Source organism: Lasioglossum baleicum, chromosome 1, assembly GCF_051020765.1.
Source record: "Lasioglossum baleicum chromosome 1, iyLasBale1, whole genome shotgun sequence".
Lineage (NCBI taxonomy): Eukaryota > Metazoa > Arthropoda > Insecta > Hymenoptera > Halictidae > Lasioglossum > Lasioglossum baleicum.
The window spans coordinates 17,892,731-17,914,689 of NC_134929.1; the positions used below are offsets into that span (position 1 = coordinate 17,892,731).

A 21,959-nucleotide genomic window follows, 5' to 3' on the forward strand; every position below is an offset into this window, starting at 1 on the left:
GAATTTCACAGGCTTGCTCCATCCGAATAAAAGAGTAGACAACTCTATAATTACATAAGCAACCAAAATGAATTTTCTCATCACTAATTATTATGAAGAAGTGAAAAGAAATTCGATCATCGATAACTGTTATGAGCGATCGAAATAAATTTCTCTCATTGATAACTGTTATGAGCCATAGAAATATATTTCTCTCATTGATAACTGTTACGAGTGATCGAAATGAACTTCTCTCATCGATAACTGTTTGAGCACTCGGAACAGTTTTTCTTCATTGATAACAGTTATCGAGGAAGATCCAATTTTTTGGACCCTAATAACTGTTATTTGTAACCAAAAAGTATAAAAATTGATATTTTTAAATTATTTTGTTCTTCGGATTTTTTTCTTTATATTTTGTGTAGATTATCTTAAATTTCAATAATAATAAACTTTTTATGGATGATTTTTATCGTAGAAAATTTTAGAATAACTGTTATTTTTGGTCCCTGTGTAGAAGATACAAGCAGTTGGCACAACATTGTAGTAAAGCAAGAAAATATTAACATTACGACGCTCATTTTCGTTTTCCAGTAGATTTTATCAGTAGTTCGACAACTTTTAACCGTGACGGTGTAAGAGCTTGAAAAATTGTGCATTTAAATGAGAAAAGAAAATTCCGCATGCTATTTTTCTGTTGAAAAAAAATTCAAGTCTCACGTTTGAATGTATTTATGTTTGTTGGAGTAAGAAATTTTGTGGTTTGAATAGCCGCCCTTAAGATTAGTTGGTCGGGGAATTCCGTGCAATTTACGCTGCAATTTAACCGTTTTAACTGTTCCAGGGCCGGCACAAGCGTAACGCCACGTTCCCCGGCGGACAGACGACCATTCTTCAGGTCACACCGACGATCAGGAGTAAGTAATTCGTTGGGCCGTTCCGTTCCAGGCCGCTGTCCCTGTCGTTTACGCGGGCAATAATTCTCGAATGTACAACCAAAGGTTGCGCTTTCAATGGATTCGTGACGCAATGCCTCATCGAGCGACACTTACATCAACGTGCCGCGGCATAAATAACGCGTCGCCGGTGTTGAGACGTTCGCTGGAACGGATTCATGGCTTTCACATTGACAGAGACGGAAAATAATTGTCGATCGATTAAAATAATGAGGACAAAGAACGAACGTTGCCAATGGATTCGTGACAATACGAACGTTTTCGCGGTTGAACTCCATTCGATTTCAGACTGTTGCCGCACCTTTTCATACATTTGAAAAAAAAATACATATCAAACCTTCGAGATCGATCTTTCCACATAGAATCAAAGCGACGTGTTAATTCTAGTGCACTATTCATCACTTTTCTCTTGAACCGAATTCACTGCTCCTGCATCGCTCAGATTAAAATTTAACAGACGAATTCATCAAGTCCCAATAAATTCTATAGTAAGACTAAAATATGAATATCCAGACTAAAATTCACCTGATTTCCAGGCAACACGCCGAATCCTCCTCGGCCGCGCTTCAACAGCTGCCGTTCGGAGCCCCGTAGCAACACGTGGATCCCAGAAACGAGCGTACCAGCGGACCTCTGTGCATCCGTGTTCTCCTCTTCGTCGTCTTTGGTGACCAACAGCGTGGTGACCACGTCCAGCAACTCGGTGCTGAGCAATGGCAGCTCGGAGACCAGCAACGATCACAGGAACAACTCGGTGTCTCCTCTAAGAACCAGCGCGCCTTTGGAAAACGGTAGCTCCAGCTATTTAAACCCGGTGCCGTCGACGTCCTCGATGAATGGGACAGTGGTCAGCACTGTTTATTCTACTACGTCGACCAGCACGCCATCGACGACAAGTTCGTCGCTGTCGGAGAAACCGCCGATCGTTCCCAGCGAGGGTAGGTCCAGCTATAAGGATCAGCCTGCGAGCAGCGCCTCGCCGCCGACCAGGGATAAGTTGAGAGCCGAAGACAAGGCCAGACGCAGAATGAATCAGCATGGGGAACGGGCGAACACCGGACCAGCCTGTTCCACCGAGAAACTAGGTCGGTACACACGAATATACGTAGAAATCCCCCCGGGGTGAGCTTGCTTGTAGTCCTCGCCGAGACACCAGTTCTACGACCGTCTCTTCCGGTTTCCTCTTGTAGAGAAGCGGCCCCGAGGCTCCGCGCGAGTCTTGCTGTTATTTATTTAGTCGTTTGCAAATGGATATTTTATTCGAGAGTACGTGGTTGTTGCTTCGGTATCGGTGGAAATTTCTATATGAATGAAATTGATAATTGTCGCAGAACGATTCGATTGGTTCTGCGTGGAGATGTACAAGCGAGGAGAAATTCGCTGCAACGAGACTCGGGTAACACGATTCGGTTTTACGGCAACAATGGCATCCCATTCAATTGGAGAGGGAAACTGGGTCGGCTGAACGGCAACGATGATTTGCGCGGCGCAGTTAAATCGTACCTGACCCATTTTCTCTCCGACAATTGACGGTATAAACGGAGCAGTTAGTGTGCCGACGCCGCCATGAGGAATCGGCCGTGTGAACATCCAAATACCGCGGCTGTTCGCGATTAGCTGAGTAGCTGAAGCTTTTGTCTAATTTTCCAGAATACGCCGCATGTCACGTAATTTCGAGGTATTCCCTTTCAAAGTAAATTGCATTATTTTTTTTTGAGTCTCTCGAATTTATTTTCATGACTTTTTTCTGGTAAATACGGAAATCCTGTACTACGGAGCTCAATTAATGCATAAACTCGAATTTTTTGAGATTGTGACATGCGTCGTTTTTCCTGACAAACCACAGAGATCTCGATCGCAGTTCCTGACAAAATATCTCGAACAATTTCGCCGCTAAACTCCAGTCATGGATTACTTCTCGATTAATTGGCGCGGTACGAATCGATGTAACTATTATATTAGACACGTTCGATTCGCGTATAGACGTGGAAATAAATAACCGAACGGAAAGGTGTAAAAGATTTCTAGCCAGGGCCGCGTAAGTCCAGCCCCGTGGCTGCGTTGCGCTGCGTGGAAACGAGAAGGCATTCCGTGAGGGAACCGCGAAGGCGGAATCATATCGCGATTAAAGGCTCGTAGCTCACTGGAAACGACAAGCTGACTTATCGCCGATTGGAAACCACGTACCACGGGGATACACGCCGGTGGTGGGAACGCCACAGCAGAAAACCCTTTGAATTTAATTGGAATCCCTTATCGGAGTAGAAGGGAGAGAAGGGTGGACGCCTCTTTGCGAGCCGTAGCGAGGCTGATTAATTTCAGCCGCAACGATCCTCCCGGTGGTAATGACAGAGACACTCCGGTTAGGATGTTGCCACGGTGCCTATTCGAACCGCAGGATCAACGAACAGCTTCCTTTCTGATTCAATTATATCGCCGGCCCCTTTTTCTGCGACGCTCGGAACGCTTACGCCAAACGATATCTTTAATAACGTTTCTTGTCGTTCCCTTAAACGTCTTCAGAAATGCAACTATAAATTAAACTATAAATCTATGTTATCGCGAAGCTTACAGAAAGTTCATCTCTTGCAATCCTTATTAACAGACAAATTAAATTCTTTCGTTCTCCTGGAAATTTTAAGCGATGAGCAAAATGATTAAAAAACATCGATTTTTATACTTTTTAGTTCCAAGAAACAGTTATTAGTGTCCAAAAAATCGATTGCTCAAAGCAATTATCGATGAGAGAAGTTAATTTCGATCACTCATAACAGTTATCAATGAGAGAAATTTATTTCTATCGCTCATAACAGTTATCAACGAGAGAAATTTATTTCCATCGCTCATAACAGTTATCGATGAGAAAAATTCATTTTGATCACTCATAACAGTTATCGATGAGAGAATTTCTTTTCACTTCTTCATAATAATTATTGATGAGAAAATTCATTTTGGTTGATTATTTAATTATTGAGTTGTTTACTCATTTTCGGATGGAGTAAACCTGTGATATTCATTAAGAAGGGTTCGTATAATAAAACGAATCAACAGACCATAAGAACAACACAAAATCTGTTTGTTTGTCGCATTAAATTTTTATTGTAGTAATTAATTCTAGGAATAAAAAATTTATGATATAATTGATTGTGTACCATGTGAAAGTTGCACTATTTAATAATAACTATTACAAATATCCTTCAGCAATAACTGTCATGAGCGATCGAAATAAATATATCTCATTGATAACTGTTATAAGTGATCGAAATGAATTTCTCTCATTGATAACATTTACCAACAAGAGAAAACATGTTCGGTTAGTTGTAATCCTTATTTGTAACCAATACAATTTTAGTCGATGAAATACTTGTTATTCTGTGCCCTTTTTTCTTTTTGGTTATAACAGTTATGGTCCCTGGTTTTCACATTTATGACAAAACTGAGTAGGTGTAATTTAAAACATTAAAAACATTAGATGAATTTGAAAACACTGTTATATCATTTTCGACCCATTGATCATACTAAGAAAGAAAATCAATTTCTGTTTGTTTTGAAAAAATGTTTATTTTGCATAAAGATCCACTATCTACATATCACGTTGTCAGTAATCGTCCTGTATCAAAAGGAAGCTGAACAAGCTTCTCTTACATAGTAATCACAAAAGAAATGATTACTGTACGTTGCTGAGAGTAAATTGTTGGTTCACGGTTGAAATTGGTATTGCTATTGAAGAATTCGTTAAAAAATCGTCATAATAGTCGAAGTAAAGTTAATATTTCAACAAAAATTGATTCGAGGATATGCGAAGGAAGAAAAGTGGTCCACGGGGCATTCAAGTATCTTTCGGAAATCAGGATCCCAAGCGAGGATCGGCCATTGGTCACTCGCAGCGTCGCGTTCCTGTTGGTTCGTTCGCCAGGACGGCAATCTAAATGAAATCTACGGATGATCCAGGCCGTGGTAGGATCTCTCGGTGCGAACCGAGTGTGCCGGCAGATTTTCTCGGAGATTGTACGCACGCAATTACGCAACCACGCAGGAAAGGGAGGCGTAATCGCACGCGCGGGGCGGAATTCGCGAACGGACGCTGCTGCCCGTGAGGATAGAAAGTTGCATCTCGAACACTTCTGCCAACTGTGATATTCTCTGGCATTGTAGCTCACAATTTGAAACAAATCCTGCTTGTTCCGTTCAAGACGTTTAACTAATTCCGTCACCAGTGACTAAATAGTTAATGCACCCTAATTAATCTTTCTAATCATTAATACCAAGTTGGTCCCAACGAAGAAGAAAGAAACCAGTAAAACAACAACGAGAAAGGCACAAAATAACGAACGACAGTAAACGGAAGAAAATTACACGTGCAACCCGTGTAATAAAGCGCCGTAAGAACTTTTCCAGTGAACAAACACTTTCGATAACCATTTCTGAAAACGTCAGCCCCCGGACAGGAGAAAGTTTGTCACGCGATAAACTCGAATCGTCGATTACGAGTTCGTACCCGGTAGCGCGAACGTTTACCAAATTACAGAACCAGAGCGCGGCCACTATAATCCTCGGAATTCTAGAGTTTCGAGTCGAGGAAAAAATCATTTGTGATAGCTAAGAAATTACAGACCGTAGTTTTTCCTTCGACGGGCGTTTCCCGTTAGCAGTAAAACGTCCCCTGGCACACGGTGTCATTAGAACAGGTTTCCGTGAAACGTATACAGTCGGATATCGGTCTCCGCGGGTGTCGCAATAGGAATTAGGCGTTTTTCACGGAGCAGTCGCGTTAACGAGCCGGCAAGGCAAGAAGCTAATTCGATAATGGCGCGTGAACAAATTGCATTGGGGTAACGGTGTAAAACGCGCAGTTAACGTCCGGGACTTCACAAGGATTTGCGAGGAGCGGGAAAAAATGTATCACCATTGCTGACCGGTTTTCTAAATGGAATCGGTGAAAAATTTGCTCGCAGTTTTTCAATCGGTGAGTCGATTAAAACTCTCGCGCCATTTGTTCATCGCCCGAAGCCGCGGACGCCCGTTGAAAAATATCGATAATCAACCAGGCTTCGAATCGATCGCGACTGATAAATGTCGTTAATAAACTTCCTGCAGTTAGCGAGCGGTTTTTCTGCGCTGCTACACGCCGACCAATGGTAATGGCACAAGGGATCATAGCGCTCGCTCTTCCGACGCGTTTTTTCCGCGATCTCGCGCGCCGGAATTAGCTCATCATCGGCAGTTTGCTGCGAGAGAGAGAGAGATATGAATTATGGCGGTTGTAGGATGCGTCTAATTTGCCGTGAAGATTGAATATTAACGCTTCCGCGCGCGGCAGGTAGCCTACTCGCCCCTAAATCCAGGGATCGCTCTCGTTCGCAGCTTTCTTGCTGACAGAACTGTTATGGAGTCGTGAAATTGATTTAAGGCGGGATGCCTCGGCTGAACGAGGCCATTTACATACATTCTTTTATTATTAATAACATTGCTTCATTTTTATCAAGAAGGGAGAACGACAGTTTGCTATTTCGAATTAAACGACGAATAAAATAAATTGTGTGTATTTCAAGGTCGTCGAAACTTTTGCCCAGGGCCCTATTCCCAACAATTACCAATACATCGCGCGAAGATCGCAGATAGCGAAGAGGAACAAATTACAAATTGATTGATTTATTGCTCGGATAGAACTAAATGATTTTCAAGATAAGAAAACTTTTCAGTTTTTTAAATTGTCAGTTCTGTTCAATTGCCGTGTTAAAGTTGTTAATTTCTTTTTTATTGTCATCGGAAACATGTGTGTATACAAAATTTCATCAAGATTCTACTATAGGAAGAGGTTTAAAATTCGATTACAAGATTTAACGCATACAACACGGCAAGTTAATATAAGCATGGTAAAAAGAAAGTTTACAGACTCGTGACAAACAAAGTAGTAGTCAAGAAAAACTGCATCTAGCGGGAGGGAGCGCCCAAGAGCGAAAACACGGTGGAAGTAAGGGAATTGTTGGGTGGAGGGGGTGAAATGTGGTGGATCGTCCACAACGTTATCAAACATTCGTGGAGCCGCGTCGCCCCGGCTTAACCAATTAACTTCTTTTCGAAACGCGGCGGCGTCGAACGATCCCAACACGCCCCGGCCACCAGGGCCGTTAATTGACTGCCGACTAATTAATAACCGTGCTAGGCTCTCCCCCCGCCCGCGAGCTCAACCGACGCTCCGGTCCCTTATCTCGCTCGTTTATCCGCGTTTTTATCGATCCTCCATCGAAATCTAACCGCCATTACCATGCTAATAACAGTGTTTCCCGCGACGCCACGCGGCGCTCGTCCAAAAAGGATACCGCGGCCTCGGGACAATAGGGACCACGGGTGTAGATTGATTCGCAGCGATTCATCATTTCTGATGACTGCTGCTGGAAAATCCAGCCAGCTCCGCGATTCACGGCCGATCGCAGCGCAGGATTAGATAATGAGATCGGACCGAACAACTAGATAATTGGCTCGGGTTGCTCGGCCGTTCGGTTTCTGGAATTAAGAGCAGATGAACGCCGAAGATTGCACGAGCTCATGTTGGAAACAGTAGGGACTTTGTGGTTGCACGATGATAATGAACTCGAGTGATTGGCCGCTTGTTAATAGACCGCCGACGTTTCTGTACTTTCTGCAATTTAAGCACGTGCTCGCGAGGTTTGCTTTATGTACAGTGGTCGAAATTTCTATAAAGTCATCTTCTTTTTCCTAGATATTTTAAAAATATCACCATTTTTATTTATTTATTTATTTATTTCATGGTTTATTTTAATGTGGTCGCATTAACAGCTAAGTCATTAGCGACCACATGGTTTACAATCAGATATGTCTTACATTTTACTTGTGGAGATAGTTACAGTTATTGTGTACATTGATGGTGGACAGCAAAATTTATAACAGTTTATATAAATCTATAGATTTAAAAAAGAGGAGTACGTTTACAATGTTATCCTCGCTTAGATTTGTCATGAGGTCATTTTTTATGGAAAATCTGGATCTTTGTGCAGAGAATCTGGGACATTCGAGTAGAATATGTTGAATGCTATTGATCACGATCACCATTTTTGTTGATTTATCGTATCTGGTCTTGTGCCTTGTAGACACTCGGATAGAGGGATTGCGTACTCTAGACCGCTATGTTTACTATTTACGTTTTTTAAAATTTTTTTCTATGTGGTGCAGAACACAAGTGCGAAGTTTCTATAAAGTCACTTAGTGTTTCTCTGTATTCTGAGCAGAGAACTACGGAAAACTGCGAATATTCTAAAAGTATTAGTTTTAGAACTCACAGAAATCCCCTGTTTGTTATAATTCGATTCACGTGTATGAGAATGCCGAGAGGAAAAGTACTAACAAGTGAAGAAAAAGCATCAATCGATGCTTATAAAGATATGGGCTGCTCTAATCGCGCAATTGCTAAGAAAACTAATCGGTCATATACTGTGATTAATCATTATATCAATTTACGTGAAAATTACGGAAAAAATCATCTTAAAGGTAGTAATAAAAAATAGTCAAAGAGACAACATTCAATATTAATGAGGTCTGCAGCTAAGGAAAGGAAAAATGCAGCACAATTTCGAGCTGAATTGGAGCTCCCAGTAACAACAAGAGGTGTGCAACAACTTTTAATTCTTCTGGACAAAAATACAACGTAAACCAGGCCTTAAAGAAGTACATAAACCGGCCCGTATTGATTTCGCACGGGCACAAAACACAGTGACTTTATAGAAATCTCGACCACTGTATGAACGTGTTTGTAAAGTCATCTGAAGGTCGTCCGAATTCGGTGTTGTTTTGCGAACGACGTTGTGAGCTCAATGCGAGAATACTTGAAGATAACAGTGTCTGTTATATCGAATTAGATGACGACGCCTGTCGGAGAATCCTGTTGGAGCACGAGAGGGAGAGAGAGGGTAAATTGCGGGACATCGCAGCATCATTGACGCAGCCACGCGTTCGGAGGATCAAGCCGAGGACATCCGAGCCGACGAGGGATGTCGTGGATGCTGCGAATGCGGCCTATCAGGATAAACTGGTGAGTATCAACTCTTTGCGGTCCAAAAAAAGTTCCTTCTCATTCACTTCAGAATTCACTACAGCATTATACAGGCTGGACCACGAAACGCGATCAGCTTAGATTATTCTGCTGTTTGTGGTTCGATCGGAATTTTTTTTATTTCGTAATTATGACGTAATTATCAGACTGCGGATGTTTATGCATTAATGAAAAAATTTGTTGGGTGAAGTATAAAACAGTAAAAGATTAGGAAAATTTGAGAGTACTGTGGTGTTGTTTTTAATGCATCAAAGTCGTTAAGGGATGAAATCAATTTTTATGTTATATCTGCTGGTCACAATCAATGCAGAACATTTTTATTTTGCATAAAGATCCGCAGTCTAGTAATGATAATGTAAATAAGTGACCATTGATGCAAGTTAATGTCGAGTCTGACCGAACCCAAGACCAGAAAGGATTAATTGCTAATTGAACACTTTGCTCGACGACCAGAAAGGGTCAACGCGAGGATTCGTTAATGATTTTCATTTCTGATACAGATCAGAGGAGACCCAGACGGATGCGGCCTAGACATCTCCGGCATCAGATACTCCCCCACCTCGGAGCTGCGGGTCGATCTACCCGCCGAGGATCTACTGAACATCAAGAAAGGCTGGCTGATGAAGCAGGGTCTTAATAAGGTTCGTATCAAATTTAACATGCCAAGCCCGCATACGCATTCTACACGTACTTCCTAGACACGTTGATGTACGTGCATAATTATAGCGAAGTTGTCCTCACTCCGATGGACTTATTGTCCTTATGTTTCCTCATAATTGCATCTTTTATCAAAACGTTCTCGAAGAAAAGTTTGTTAGAGTTTTTATGTGAATTGTATAAGACACTAAAAAGTCAGCTTACAATCGAGAACTACAGTGTTCCCGCGATTGATATCACTTTCGTGTATGCGGATGATGCGACTTTTTTTATCGCCACTACTAGGGGATAAAAAATTCCTCCTTGGGCGGTCGATCGCGCTACAAAGAAATGAAGGTATTAGGGTGTTTAAATTGGGGTTTTATGATACTTCATGTATCATTCTCAGATATGAAATAGCATTAGTACAATACAAGAATTTCCTGCTTAGCACTTTACACTTGGAAAAGTTATCCAAAAATCTATGTTAGGCACACGTAAAAAAACGTGGTACCATTTCGTTTCCTGAGACTCGATACCCCCGAGGTTCTCACAACAATCGCGGGAACACGGTGTACAACTTCAGTGAAGTTCGTTTCGAGGAACAGCAGTGAAAGAAGTATCACTTCTGTCCGGAGACGATACGGCGAAGTTTACGAGCAGAAAACAGGATTAGTTTACAAACGCGTTTCCGTGGCTCGAATTAATTGCACGGTAGAATTATTCTTGGGCCCTGGATCCCTGGACATAATCCATAGAGCGGAGGAAGGGCCCTGTCACGCGACGGGCGACAAAAAGCGGGGCCCGGAGAGCGGCCGGAGTCGGGTCGTTAAGGCGGCTGGACAGCGAACGCGTGTTCAGTTGCTCATTTTCCTCGAACCGGCGATTAATAGCCGTGCATAACGAATCGTATTGCGTCGCAGGAATGGAACAAGCACTGGTTCGTACTACGCGGCTGCGGCCTCATGTACTACCGAGATCCCTGCGCGGAAGATAAGGGTATCATGGACGGCGTCATAGATCTGAATACCGTTACCGCCGTCACGCCCCTTCAAGTCGCAAGAAATTATGGATTCCAGACCGTGGTGAGTGTGACCGGGGGAATTTCGCGGCCGGTGATTTACGGTAATTAACATTCCGCGCGAGCGGAAATCCAGTTAGGCCTTCAGAGGAGGCGCGACGTTGCTTCGCTACCGCGAGCACGAGCAAAACGACCAGAACAGATCCTACATCGGATTCTGTGCGTCCAGAATTGCAAACTGGACTTCGAAAAACCTGATAAATATTCGCAAGAAGCATCCACCGATTTCGATGAGTTTTTAACTCTTGTTCGTCAGTAGACACACTTTTTACTGGTTCTAGACAAGCAGTGTGATCTGCAAATTGGCTTATGACTTCTTTCAAACCTAATTCGAACTACTTTGTTGCTTATATCTTGTGTTTGTTTTTCCATCATATTGATCTTTCACTCTTGCGACAGTCGGAAAAATCAGGATGCAGAGATGAGGTATACGATCACCTCTACAACAAGTTCATAATCAGAGGTGGTTCTTTTTTGTGAATATTTATCAAGAAGCGAAACGGGGGGAAACAGTTGTCGAACATTGCCCTAGAGAGGGAGAGAGATGCAGTTAGCTCGAGCAGAGAATCAGCCAGCGGGTTTTGCAGCTCAATTGAATCGCCGGAGTTAACTTCCGTGCTAGGAGTGGCTGGAAAAAGTCGGTAACTCAATTTCGCGGTAGAACAGCTCGCGCGAGCTAGCTGCCTCTGCTGTTATTCGTGTCACTGATCTCTGTCATCCGGCACTGTCCCGCTGATCGACCTACATACAGACAATAGCACAGTTTTCCTTTACGCTTGTCCTTTTTCTTTTCGAAGGCTTGGGACGATCGAGGATCCACCGTGTTGTCCGCGGTCACGGCTGGCATACGTGCCAGCTGGATGTCCGCTATCAGAAGGGCTGCTAACTTGCCGGATCCTGACAGCAACGCGGACTCCATGACCGTTTGCCAGGATGGCCAACAGGATAATACTCCGCAGTCGCCTACCACGTAAGTGACTCGATCTAGATTCATACTATTAGACTGCGGATTTGGTGCGTTTATGACAAACATGAGTAGGTGTAACTCAATATACCGAAAAAATTAAAAGTGCTTAACAATGTCGATAAAATGATTAATGAACAAAATCAATTTTTACTTAGCTTCTGTAGATTGCAATTGATGTATAAAAATTTAATTTTGCACAACGATCCTCTGCCTACATATTATAAATCGTATCGAATGTCCTGAAAATGTAGGACACCTTGCAATCGCTGTTCAAGGATCTAGTACAACAAAATCCTTAACCGCAGACTGCAGAATTTATAAAAAAGTTTAAAAAATAGTGGTATAGCAAGCTTCTGTCGCCATCAATATCCACAGGCTAGCGTTTCAAACTATAGGAATTTCTGTAAAACTCGTTTATGTGTCACAGATCCTTGACAGACCGCGAGCGAGACTCGGTGGTCCCCTCCACGTCGGTGACACCTCGATCAGTGTTGTTCTCCTCGGATGAGGAGTACAGGACCGCGTCCGAAGGCGGAAGAAGGGAGTCCGGGGACTGGTCCGAGGTGCCGGTGTCCCCGCCATTGGTGAGGAACGGGGACTGGCCAGGTGGATTGAAGGGTTCGAGTTGGTCGGACTCGGCAAATCACGAGTGGTCCGAGCTACCCCCGTCGCCGCCTCTAACCAGAACCGCGTTGTCCCGAGTGAAAGCTCGGTCGAGGTCTAGTTCGAGGTCCAGAGTGTACAAGAGGAGTCGCAGCTCGCCGCCCAGCTCGAGGAGGAGCACGCTGGACAGCGTAAGATCCGAAGACCTGATGATGGCTTGCTGCGAGCTGGGCGAGGACGAGGAGCAGACGAACGGGCACATGCAGAGCAACAGCTGTCTATCCAGCGCGAACGACAGCCCGTTGATCGTCGAGCTGCTCGAGAACCAGGTTTCCCTGTTGCGCGATCAGCTGGACCAGAACCAGTCGAATCACCCCAGCACGCTACTAGTCATTGTCGAGCGTCAGGAGAACGAGATCGAGAGCCTGAAGTCACAGCTGAACGCCGCGAGGACCGACGTCGCCAACGCAGAGAAGGAGCTGTCCAGGCTGAGACAGCAGAAGGCCGAAGCTTCCATCAGGGAGAAACAGGTGGACGAGTTGTTGAACACCATACAGAGGACGGAACAACAGAGGAACAAAGACTTGGAGGACCTGGAGAAGATGAAGAAGATGTACACGAGGGACAAAGAGGTGCTCGACTGCAAGCTGCTGGAGACCGAGGCGATCCTTCGGGAGACCAGCGAACGCTGCGAGATGCTTACGAAAGAACTAGCGTCGAGTCATAGAACGGTGGAGCATCTTCAGACCGAGATTGCTTCTTTGAGCGATCGGTTGTCGCAAGGTAAGTGAATCGGAAGAAACCAGAAGAATGCTGCCAGATGAATAGTGCGGTTCAATTGGTTTTTCTTGATCCAGGAATCGAGGAGAACGAGCGTCTATACACCAAGGTCAGAGAACTCGAGGAAAAGGGTGGGCTGTCTGCTTCGAGGGAGCGTGGGAGGAGCTTCGACTCGCTGAGCGACCTGACGAACATCGAGTTGGATCTAGACTTGAATTCTCTTGACAAAGAGAGGTAATTAAATTCCTTAGGTAAACAAAACCTATACGTTGACATGCGCTAATACGTTTCTTGTGCTTCACAGAATCATGGAGGAGTACGACGAACTCCGTAGCCGCTTCGAGAAGGCAATTCTAGAGATTCGTGCGATGCGGAAGGAGCTGCGCGAGGCTCACGCGATGCAGGACGCGTTGGAGCTGGAGATCTTCGCGCATAAGCAAGATGCAGCTAGCGTCAGTGAAACGAACCAGGCGCAGGCTCAACTGATGGCTGCCAGGATTCAGGATCTAACGAACAAGCTGGCCGCCAGTGAGAAGCAAGTGAGGACGTTGAAGCAGAAGCTGACGAAGGCGGAGGCCAGAGATAAGAGGCGGTCATTGTCGCTGAAGGGTCGCGAGTCCTTTCAGATCTCGCAGGAGATGGAGGACAAGTTGCAGGACCTGGAGAACAAGATCTGCGCGATCGAGCGGGGGAAGAGCATCGGTGCAACCGGCTCGAAGGAGTCGAGTCCTAATCCAAAGAAAGAGAAGAGGAGCAAGAACTTCGATCGCTCCAGGTTGCGCAGAAAGTCGTTGGACAGCGCGACGAGCTCCGAGCCGATGAAGGTGCTGATCAGGCTCAGTACGTTGGAGACCAAGGTGGCGAACGTTGCTGAAAACATGGCGAGCGACGCGGAGAAGGATAGCAGCGAATGCAGCGAGGTTAGCGCGTCTTCCACCAGTGAGGTATCCTTGGAGATCATCGCCAGGCTGAGAAAGCTGGAGCGCGTAGTGTCTAAGTCGAAGAGACGGCTGGAGAAGTGTCTGGGCTCGACCCAAGCGGAGGACAAGGCGGAGAAGTGTTTGCGCGAGGTGAACGACATCCTGGACTCGTGTTTAGAATGTAAGAAAAGCCAAGCTAGCGCTCAAGCGACCGAGTCAGTAGGGGTAGTGGTATCTAGGCTAGAGACTATACTTAAGGATAAGCTGAGCGAACTCGCGGCAAGACGGCAGGCGCTCGCGCAGAACAGCCAGCTGGACGACCGGGAGAAGGCGAAGCTGATCGCGGAGCGGGTGGCGTTCGAGTTCGTCGTTCTGAGGCAGATCAGGTGCGCGATCGGCCGGACGTTCGACAGGAGTGCCGTTCTCAGTGAACTGGTCGAAACTAGTCAGCTTGCCTCAAGCCTAATGCGTAAGATTCACGGAACTAAGCCCAAAACCTACCAAAACACCAGTTACATTCAGTATCTTACTAAAGTGTTAGCGAATAAGTTAGTACTGGTCGGCGGTGCACCAGCGACCGAGGCCACGAAGGAGGTCTCTACAGCTCGAACGGAGAGCCTTAACTTCCTGCTGCAAAAGCAACGGGAGGTGAACGAAATCGTAAGGAGATATAAGGAAACGAAGCTGAGACAGCTTGCGGAGGCGCTAGCCATCGAGACGCTGAGCATGTCCGAGCAAGAGGATCTTGGCAAGACGGTCTCTGGCTCGAACAAGAAGCTGTTGGAGGATCGACGGATCAGGGAGGCCTGGGCGTTGGCTCAGGAGACCGTGAGTAAGGAGTTGGTGCAGTCCGAGGTGTCCCATGTGATCATGCGCTGTGGACAGATGTACGAGCAGAACATCACCAGCATCACCGACGCCTGCCTCACCTTCGAGGCAGCAGACAACATCACTCTGGAGTCCTGGATCGATGCGGCGCAGGCTAGACTCAGACAAGAGATGGAGATCTCCACTCGCGAGCTGTCGGAGACCTACGAGGAGTATCTCCGGCTAATGAAAAAGAATATGACCAGCGTGGAAACCAAGTACGAGTCTCGGCAGCTGTTGAACGACTACGCGGATGTGATCGCGCACAAAGCTTTAATTGACGCCAGGATCGGGCTGCTCCAGGAGAACGCGCGGCCCTTGATCACCTTCCCCGGCGAGACTTTCGTATCTAGTCTAATCCGAAACGACGAGCACCTGTCGTGTCTGCTTGGGGACGACTGCGAGTTCCAGAGCAATCCGATCCTCGACGCGGAGTACAGTTACCTTTATCAGCAGTTTAGCAAGGAATGCGAGGAGAGGATCTCGGGGAAGCGGGGCTCGAAGGAGCAGTTGAAGAACGTCAGCCAGAGTCTGTTCTATCTGGAGGAGGATCTGATCAACTTGGCCAAGCGCGTTCGCGGCAAAGACGGCGAGAAGGTCAGTTGCTGGTCGCCGAAATCAGCGGCGAACGACTGGTCCAGCGTCTGCGAGAAGTGTTCGCAACTGCGCGAGCAGATCAAGAGACTACGGGACCACATGAACAGCGTAGCGTGCAAGCAGTGCGATCAGCTGCAGGAGACGATCAAGAGGATCACCGCGGACCATCACGAGGAGCTGGAGACGCTCAAGAGGAACCAGGAGATAGATCTGATGGACATCAAAGGCGAACTGGATAATCAGAGGCAGTCGCTGACGTCCCAGTACGAACACGAAGCGGCCAATCTCAGAGAGAAGGCCAGGAAGCTCGAGCACAGGCTGAACGCGATGGACTCTGAGCATTCCGCTCACGTGAACGAACTCAGAGCCGCCTATCAAAGGTCTATGAGCGCAGAGTTAGATACTGACGCAGAGACACGCAAGAGGTACAAAGAGGAGATCAAACAGCTGCGAGCACTCTGCGAGAAGGGTCTGTTGGCTATGGAGAATTCTCATAGAAGGATCATCTCGGAGATGGAGGAGAAGCATCGACAGGAGCTGGAGAGTCTCAGGGTGGAGAAGGAGCAAGCGTTGTCGGAAGAGACCCAGGCTACTCTGGCGGCTCTGGATGTCATGAGGAAAGCCCACGAGCACGAGGTGCAGAAAGAGATCGCGAAATTCAAGCAGGAATTTATTAAACAGGTGCAGGCCAGGGAGGATATCGGTGTGCTGCATAAGGAACACGAGTAAGCCGTTTTGTCTATCCTCCTAATAGTACTGCAAATAACCAATGACTTGACAGGGTAGTAAACGAAAGTGAAATGGGTGTGAGAAGTTACAAGCGAATCTTTTGAGAGCTCGACATGCCAAGTAGACTATAGTTTTGCATAGAAAGATTATTAATGGTCCCTTGTCGATCTTCAGGGAAGAAATGGAAGAGATCAAGCAAGAGATTCTCTCTCTCTCCGCCAAGTACTCTTCGAAGTGTGTGGAGTCCGCGGCTCTGGAGGAGAAGGTAGGTTCCTTGACGAAGCAGCTGGCCCAAGCGCAGCAGCACATCATGCAACTGGACGTGCGGAACAAACAGTTAAGAGCACACTTGGTATTGGAGACGAACGACACCGGCGTGAACGATAAGATGCAGATGTTAAGAAGCCGAGAGAACGAGATAGCCGAGCCGAGGGAAGAGATTCACAGACTGCAACAATTGAAGGTAAACCAGTCTGGCTGCACACGTGTCCCGATCGCAACGTAGATGTGGTTAACAAAATGTATACTAAATGATTAACGCTGCCGCAATTACATATTATGGTGTTCTACCCCCGCCCCCTCAAACAGCTTTCCGGACGTTTCCAAGCGTAGCTTTTAGATCACGACAGACAAACTGACACTCCTGTATATATAGACGATAACAAGATGCACCTAGGTACAGCAAAGCTTTTGTGTGCGCAAGCTTCGTTCATTTCCGTTTCGATCATTGACTCACCGCTGATTAGGGGTCTCAAAGAAGATGGTGGGCACTCGACAACCTGTAGAGGGTTGATTCTTTGGCACGTAACCCGAAATCACTTAACAGTCGCGAAGGTTTTACTGTACCTACGCTGTCTCCAGTAAGTTTGGGTACACCTGATCCTATGTTTAACAAGTATGTATTCGAGGTTTTAATCATTCGAATTGTTCGCAGAGATGAACTGTTTTCGTCGCGAGGAAACTGACAGAGTCCGGTCGCTTTTCGACCAGATCTTGCGAGTGTACCGAAGCTTGTCGACCAAGTACCATAACGTGTAATTGTCCGCGTTCCCCGGGGGACACGTCACCCGACCTACGTCCAATTTAACCCCCCATCAGCCGCACTGACACATATATTATTTTCGATTCTCCACTAACAGCATGGGGATGCCGTCGTTCGCGACACGTCCGGCGCGGCGTCGAAATCACCGTCGCAGAACTGCTCCGCGGTTTACTCTCCGCTTCGTGTCCGGGGCGGTCAGGAGCCGGTGACACGGTCGAGTAGCTGCGAGGAGCAGCAACGGCTAACCGAAAGAAACAACGAAAGGGCGAAAAGCTCCTCGGTGTCGACGTTGCATAAGCACCTGGCCGCGGACAAGCCGGCCGCCGCGTTCTCCTACAAGCTCGAGCGGATAAAGTCGGTTTCATTGCCGTACTCGAGTAACTTGGTTAGGCCGGGGAGTAGTTCTGGCGTTCCGTCGCACGATAGGAAAGAGGTGAGCTTAGGGCAAAAGAGTCAGGAGCGTAACGGTCTCGCATCGCCACTATGGGACAGCTTAAGGCCCAGGAGCGGATTGCCCCATCAGTATCAAGGTACAGAAGACAGATGAACCGGACACACACCCGGTGATCGGACCGTGGGTGGCGGGGATCGATCGATCCTCCCTTGGAATTCGCCTCTATCGCTTTCTTGTAAAAGCCCGTGTACTGTCTTGCGCCCGCCACACCTCTGCTCTCGACGGACGCGTCGATTCATTGCTTCTCTCGCTCTCGTGGTACTATTTGGTTGTAGACGCGAGGATTGCCTCGGACCTCCAGCATGTCCAGAGTCTATCCCAGGATTGGCCTTCGTCCTTTTGTTTCTAATATTAACCGCGAAACCGTTCGACGACTCGTCTCTTCGCGATCCTCGCTGATCGCGAACCGAGACGACGATAACCGAGACTAACCGGGTGCTTTCGTTTCGGATATTAACCGCTTCGACAACGATCGACCGTCGACTGACCTAACCGAATGTACCCGCGACTGACATTGTAACCGTATCGTTGTGCAATAATCTCTCTTCCTATCTCGTTCGCGTCCAAAACCTGCGGGCCGATTCACAATCCGCCTGATAAGCAAGCTAACTAACCGGAGACATATACTATTAACGGTATGCAACGGTAACGCAACAGTAACCCTGCCTTGCGATGAATGTGATTTCCTGTACTCGTTGAATGTTTAATCCACGCGACCCGCTGTACGCATAATATCAAAAGGTAGTCAGTGTGCGCGCGCGTACGCGCGGATACGAAACTCTCTCTCCAATATCGATATACCGTGACCATTTTTTATACGCAATATTCTGATACACCTTTTTGACACTTTTTACCGAGAACCTATTTTTGCAACCTGTTATACAATCGCAATGCTCGCGCGCGGCACTGACTATCCGCATCGATGATGCAACTATACCTGTAGGAGTAACGTCATTTAAACTGTTGGGAACATCCTTAGGTGTATAAGAAAACGGTTCGAGTCCTCTGTTCTGAACCGTATCGTCCACGAATTGTTTCAAGGACGTGGCAGTGTGTGAACCAAAGAAACGATTTCTCTCTCTAACTATTTATACAAAATTGATCGGCTCTTAAGAATTCACTCGATCATCTGTGGATGATCTAACACAGGGTAAGTGTCCACCAGATCCGCCGAACCAAGCTATAATAGCAAGATCTTGGATCCTGGACAGCCTAACGTAACGGGAAGGAGTGTCCTTGAGCAGCCAATCAATTCCACTTTGTCTACAGCGATCGAATTACAGCTGCACAGTTTCTAGGTGCTAACCAGAGACCCGTCTAGGTTCATACAAGCCACGTCCTTCCCTGATGCGACATGAACCTTCATTTGTGACACGAGCATAAGAGAAGACAGTCGAGGGGGAGGCAAACGGTGCAATCCTGGTAATCGTATGTCGGCAATTATTTCACACAAAAGGTGGCACAGCAGAGGCGCGAGTCGGCGGCGCTGGCAACCGGTGGCAGGACAGCAAGCAAGCTGAAAGGCAGCGTCACCCGGAGGCATTCAGCCTCCGTGCCGACGATCCTCGCTCGTCCCGCCTCACCCCGGAACCCCCAGCTCTCTCCGTTGCAGGTCCGTTCAGTTTCATTGACAAAATCACACGGGACTGTGATCCCGGGATCACAGTGTTCTCAAGATCGTCGCCAAAGATCGCGTCACGCGTCGCAATCCTTCTTTCGCCGAGCTCTTTGCACGCTTCCAACTTCTGTAGAATAATCTCCGAGGCTTCTGGTCGCTCGAAGTAGCTTGGGACTAACTCCGCCCGCTTTTCCATTTAGAGTTTAGTAACAGCTAGTAATGCAACTTCTAATCCTCCTTCTCTCAGGTACTCGCTCTTCTACGCGTCTCAGGGTTTCGTGCTTTTGCCGGTGTTCACTTTGCTACTTGAACGTCTACTATGTCTAAGGGATTGGCTCTATTGTCTCTCGGTGTTCGCGCGGTTTCTAAGCTTGATATGAACGGCTCAGCCGATCAAAGCCACATAACATTGATCCGATTCTCTTTGCAGAGCTGATGAGGTCTCCAGCAGTGAGGTGGTCCAGCCGAAGTTGTCGTAGCTTGCCCCCCACACCTACGCCGAGTTACCATCACCCGCTCCACCCCCCACTGCCAGCGGTGGGAATGGTCGCCGAGAGGAAGAAACGTTTTGAACTCTAACCCACAGCTTCCATCCGGTTCTTTGCTACTCGTGTCCAATCTTCATAGCTACCAAGATTCTGCGCCCTGTCATTCAACCATGGTGCTAGACCGGTTGCTCGTTCGCGTCTTCAAACGATATCGTCGTCATCTGAAACATCATCCACTCGTCACTGCCACGGCTTCCGGGATGAAACGACAGACCTGCTAGCCTAGCTCGTGTCAATTAAGCACACTCGGGACCGGGCTCGTCGTTGTTAGACAATATTGAGTATGTTTATCAGGTAAACATGATACAATAGCCGGAACGAGGCTCGGGTCCCGACGTTAGCTGACGTTTTTCTTTGAGGTTCTATCCGGCGTCTTTGTCTTCGTCTTCACGACGGAATGGTCACCCATTTTTTTTCTGTTTCTCTCCCCCCTATTTCCGGAGGACCCGTTTTTTACCACTGGAACTTTTGCTAAGCACGTTTACAAGGCTGCCGTACAAAACGGACGCCGTTTGATATGCATTTAGACTTTGATACGCGAGTTTTTTTTCCGTAGGAACGTGATTAGTGATCGCCCCGAGTGACGCGCGTTTTTCTCGGGCATTACTCCGCTGTCGGCCATTTCCGGTTCCGTTCATTTGCTCTAGAAACGTCGTTCATCATTTGTCTATTCGAGGTACAAATTCTAACTTGGTGCTCTTTACTCGTTCAACACGATCCAGCTAACTCGTCCGCATAAACAGTCGCACTCTCTTCGTTTGTTCGTACAATGGAAACCGTTCGCAGACGGAATCGGAAACGGCCGGAAGTCAGCGAGGAAGGTACAGTGGAACGCCCTAGACCAAGAAAATTCACGACAGAAAGATATTTATTTAAGAAGAAAGAAGAATTTTGGAAATCTTAAATACAAGAATCTCTGAGCAATCCTGAAGAACCGGAAGCAATCGGCGTTCCACTGTACCAAACGAGTCATGTGTACAAGTGTCGTGATAGCAAACGCAATGTAGGGCGTATACGTGTATCGGTGTGAACGCAAAATAGTTCGTCAAAGGTTTATATTATTTTTTCGGAACGATTTCGTGCAATTACAGGATCCGTTCGCCATCTATGTAGTGACTCCATGGGGGGGCTAATTTGAAAGGCGACGGCTCGAATGATCGTCTTCTAGGGAGGCTTTTGATATTATTTTCAGATTTGTTGACACGGTTGATCGCGGCTGCATTTCTCTACCCCAATTTGTTTTGTAAAGTCGTTTTTCGTTTTCTCTTCGCAGCTAGAGGACAATTGACAGGAATTATTTCGTCTATTTTCAAACTATATTTTATCTTTCTCTTCTTCTAGTTCGTTTTCCCTCGTTCTTCTTCTTCTTCGTCTTCTCTGTCTCGTTGTTTCGAGGATCGAAAGAAAGTATTTTTACGCTTGTTTCGCTCTTGTTATGTATAGATTCTGCACATATATTAAATATTACGGCGTTGTCACGTTGCACTGTGTATTATCGCATTTCTCTCATTGTGTACATGTTTTTAGTGTTCGGAAGATCGCGATCATTTTTTTCATGTTAAATACTGTATAGTTTATGACGTTTCGATTCTAAGGAACAAAGTATAAATAGCCTAGGAATTAACCCCTTCCATATGAAAGTGGATTGTTTATATTATATGTTATTATTGTATTCTATATTATATATATGTCATTGCCGCCGTACTGGCGTTGATGACGTCCAGCATCACGCGGGCGCAAACAAAAAAAAACGTATGAAGAATAATCGATAACAATACGGTTCATTATCTCTTTATGTAGAGTAATTACTCAGGATTGTTTAACATTTATAATATATTACGATTATACTTATTGTATTTGTATTATAATTTATAACAACGTTTGAAATAAAATATAGTAACCATTGACGTGAACATTCCATCTTTAAATCCTCTTTTTTTATGCAAACCTTACGTTTGAGGTCGTTTATTATTAGACTGCCGATTTTATGCATTTATGGCAAAACTGGGCACGTGCAATTTAAAGCAGTGGCCATGTTAGAAACATTTGAGGACATCAAGGTACTAGCAGAGAGTATATGAGAGTGATCATGCACGGGGATTGGCCGTGCC

At 46.1% G+C, this 21,959-nt stretch overlaps 1 protein-coding gene across 5 annotated transcripts in view; it reads left to right on the plus strand.

Moving 5' to 3' along the window:
• Osp (myosin phosphatase Rho interacting protein outspread) overlaps positions 1-21,740 on the plus strand; it is a 223,592-nt gene extending 201,852 nt beyond the window's left edge. Inside the window, exons 5-17 of one of the 5 annotated variants that reach the window (XM_076422932.1) lie at positions 824-896; positions 1,472-2,020; positions 8,813-8,985; positions 9,507-9,647; positions 10,566-10,727; positions 11,521-11,693; positions 12,118-13,076; positions 13,151-13,307; positions 13,378-16,182; positions 16,361-16,649; positions 17,326-17,758; positions 19,139-19,294; positions 19,731-21,740. In XM_076422932.1, coding sequence (XP_076279047.1) covers positions 824-896; positions 1,472-2,020; positions 8,813-8,985; positions 9,507-9,647; positions 10,566-10,727; positions 11,521-11,693; positions 12,118-13,076; positions 13,151-13,307; positions 13,378-16,182; positions 16,361-16,649; positions 17,326-17,758; positions 19,139-19,294; positions 19,731-19,879 — 6,219 coding nt within the window. In that variant the 3' untranslated portion in view covers positions 19,880-21,740. The remainder of the gene's footprint in view (positions 1-823; positions 897-1,471; positions 2,021-8,812; positions 8,986-9,506; positions 9,648-10,565; positions 10,728-11,520; positions 11,694-12,117; positions 13,077-13,150; positions 13,308-13,377; positions 16,183-16,360; positions 16,650-17,325; positions 17,759-19,138; positions 19,295-19,730) is intronic. The other 4 variants (XM_076422939.1, XM_076422936.1, XM_076422942.1 and 1 more) reach the window with 4 other exon arrangements.
• Positions 21,741-21,959: the final 219 nt, after the last annotated feature.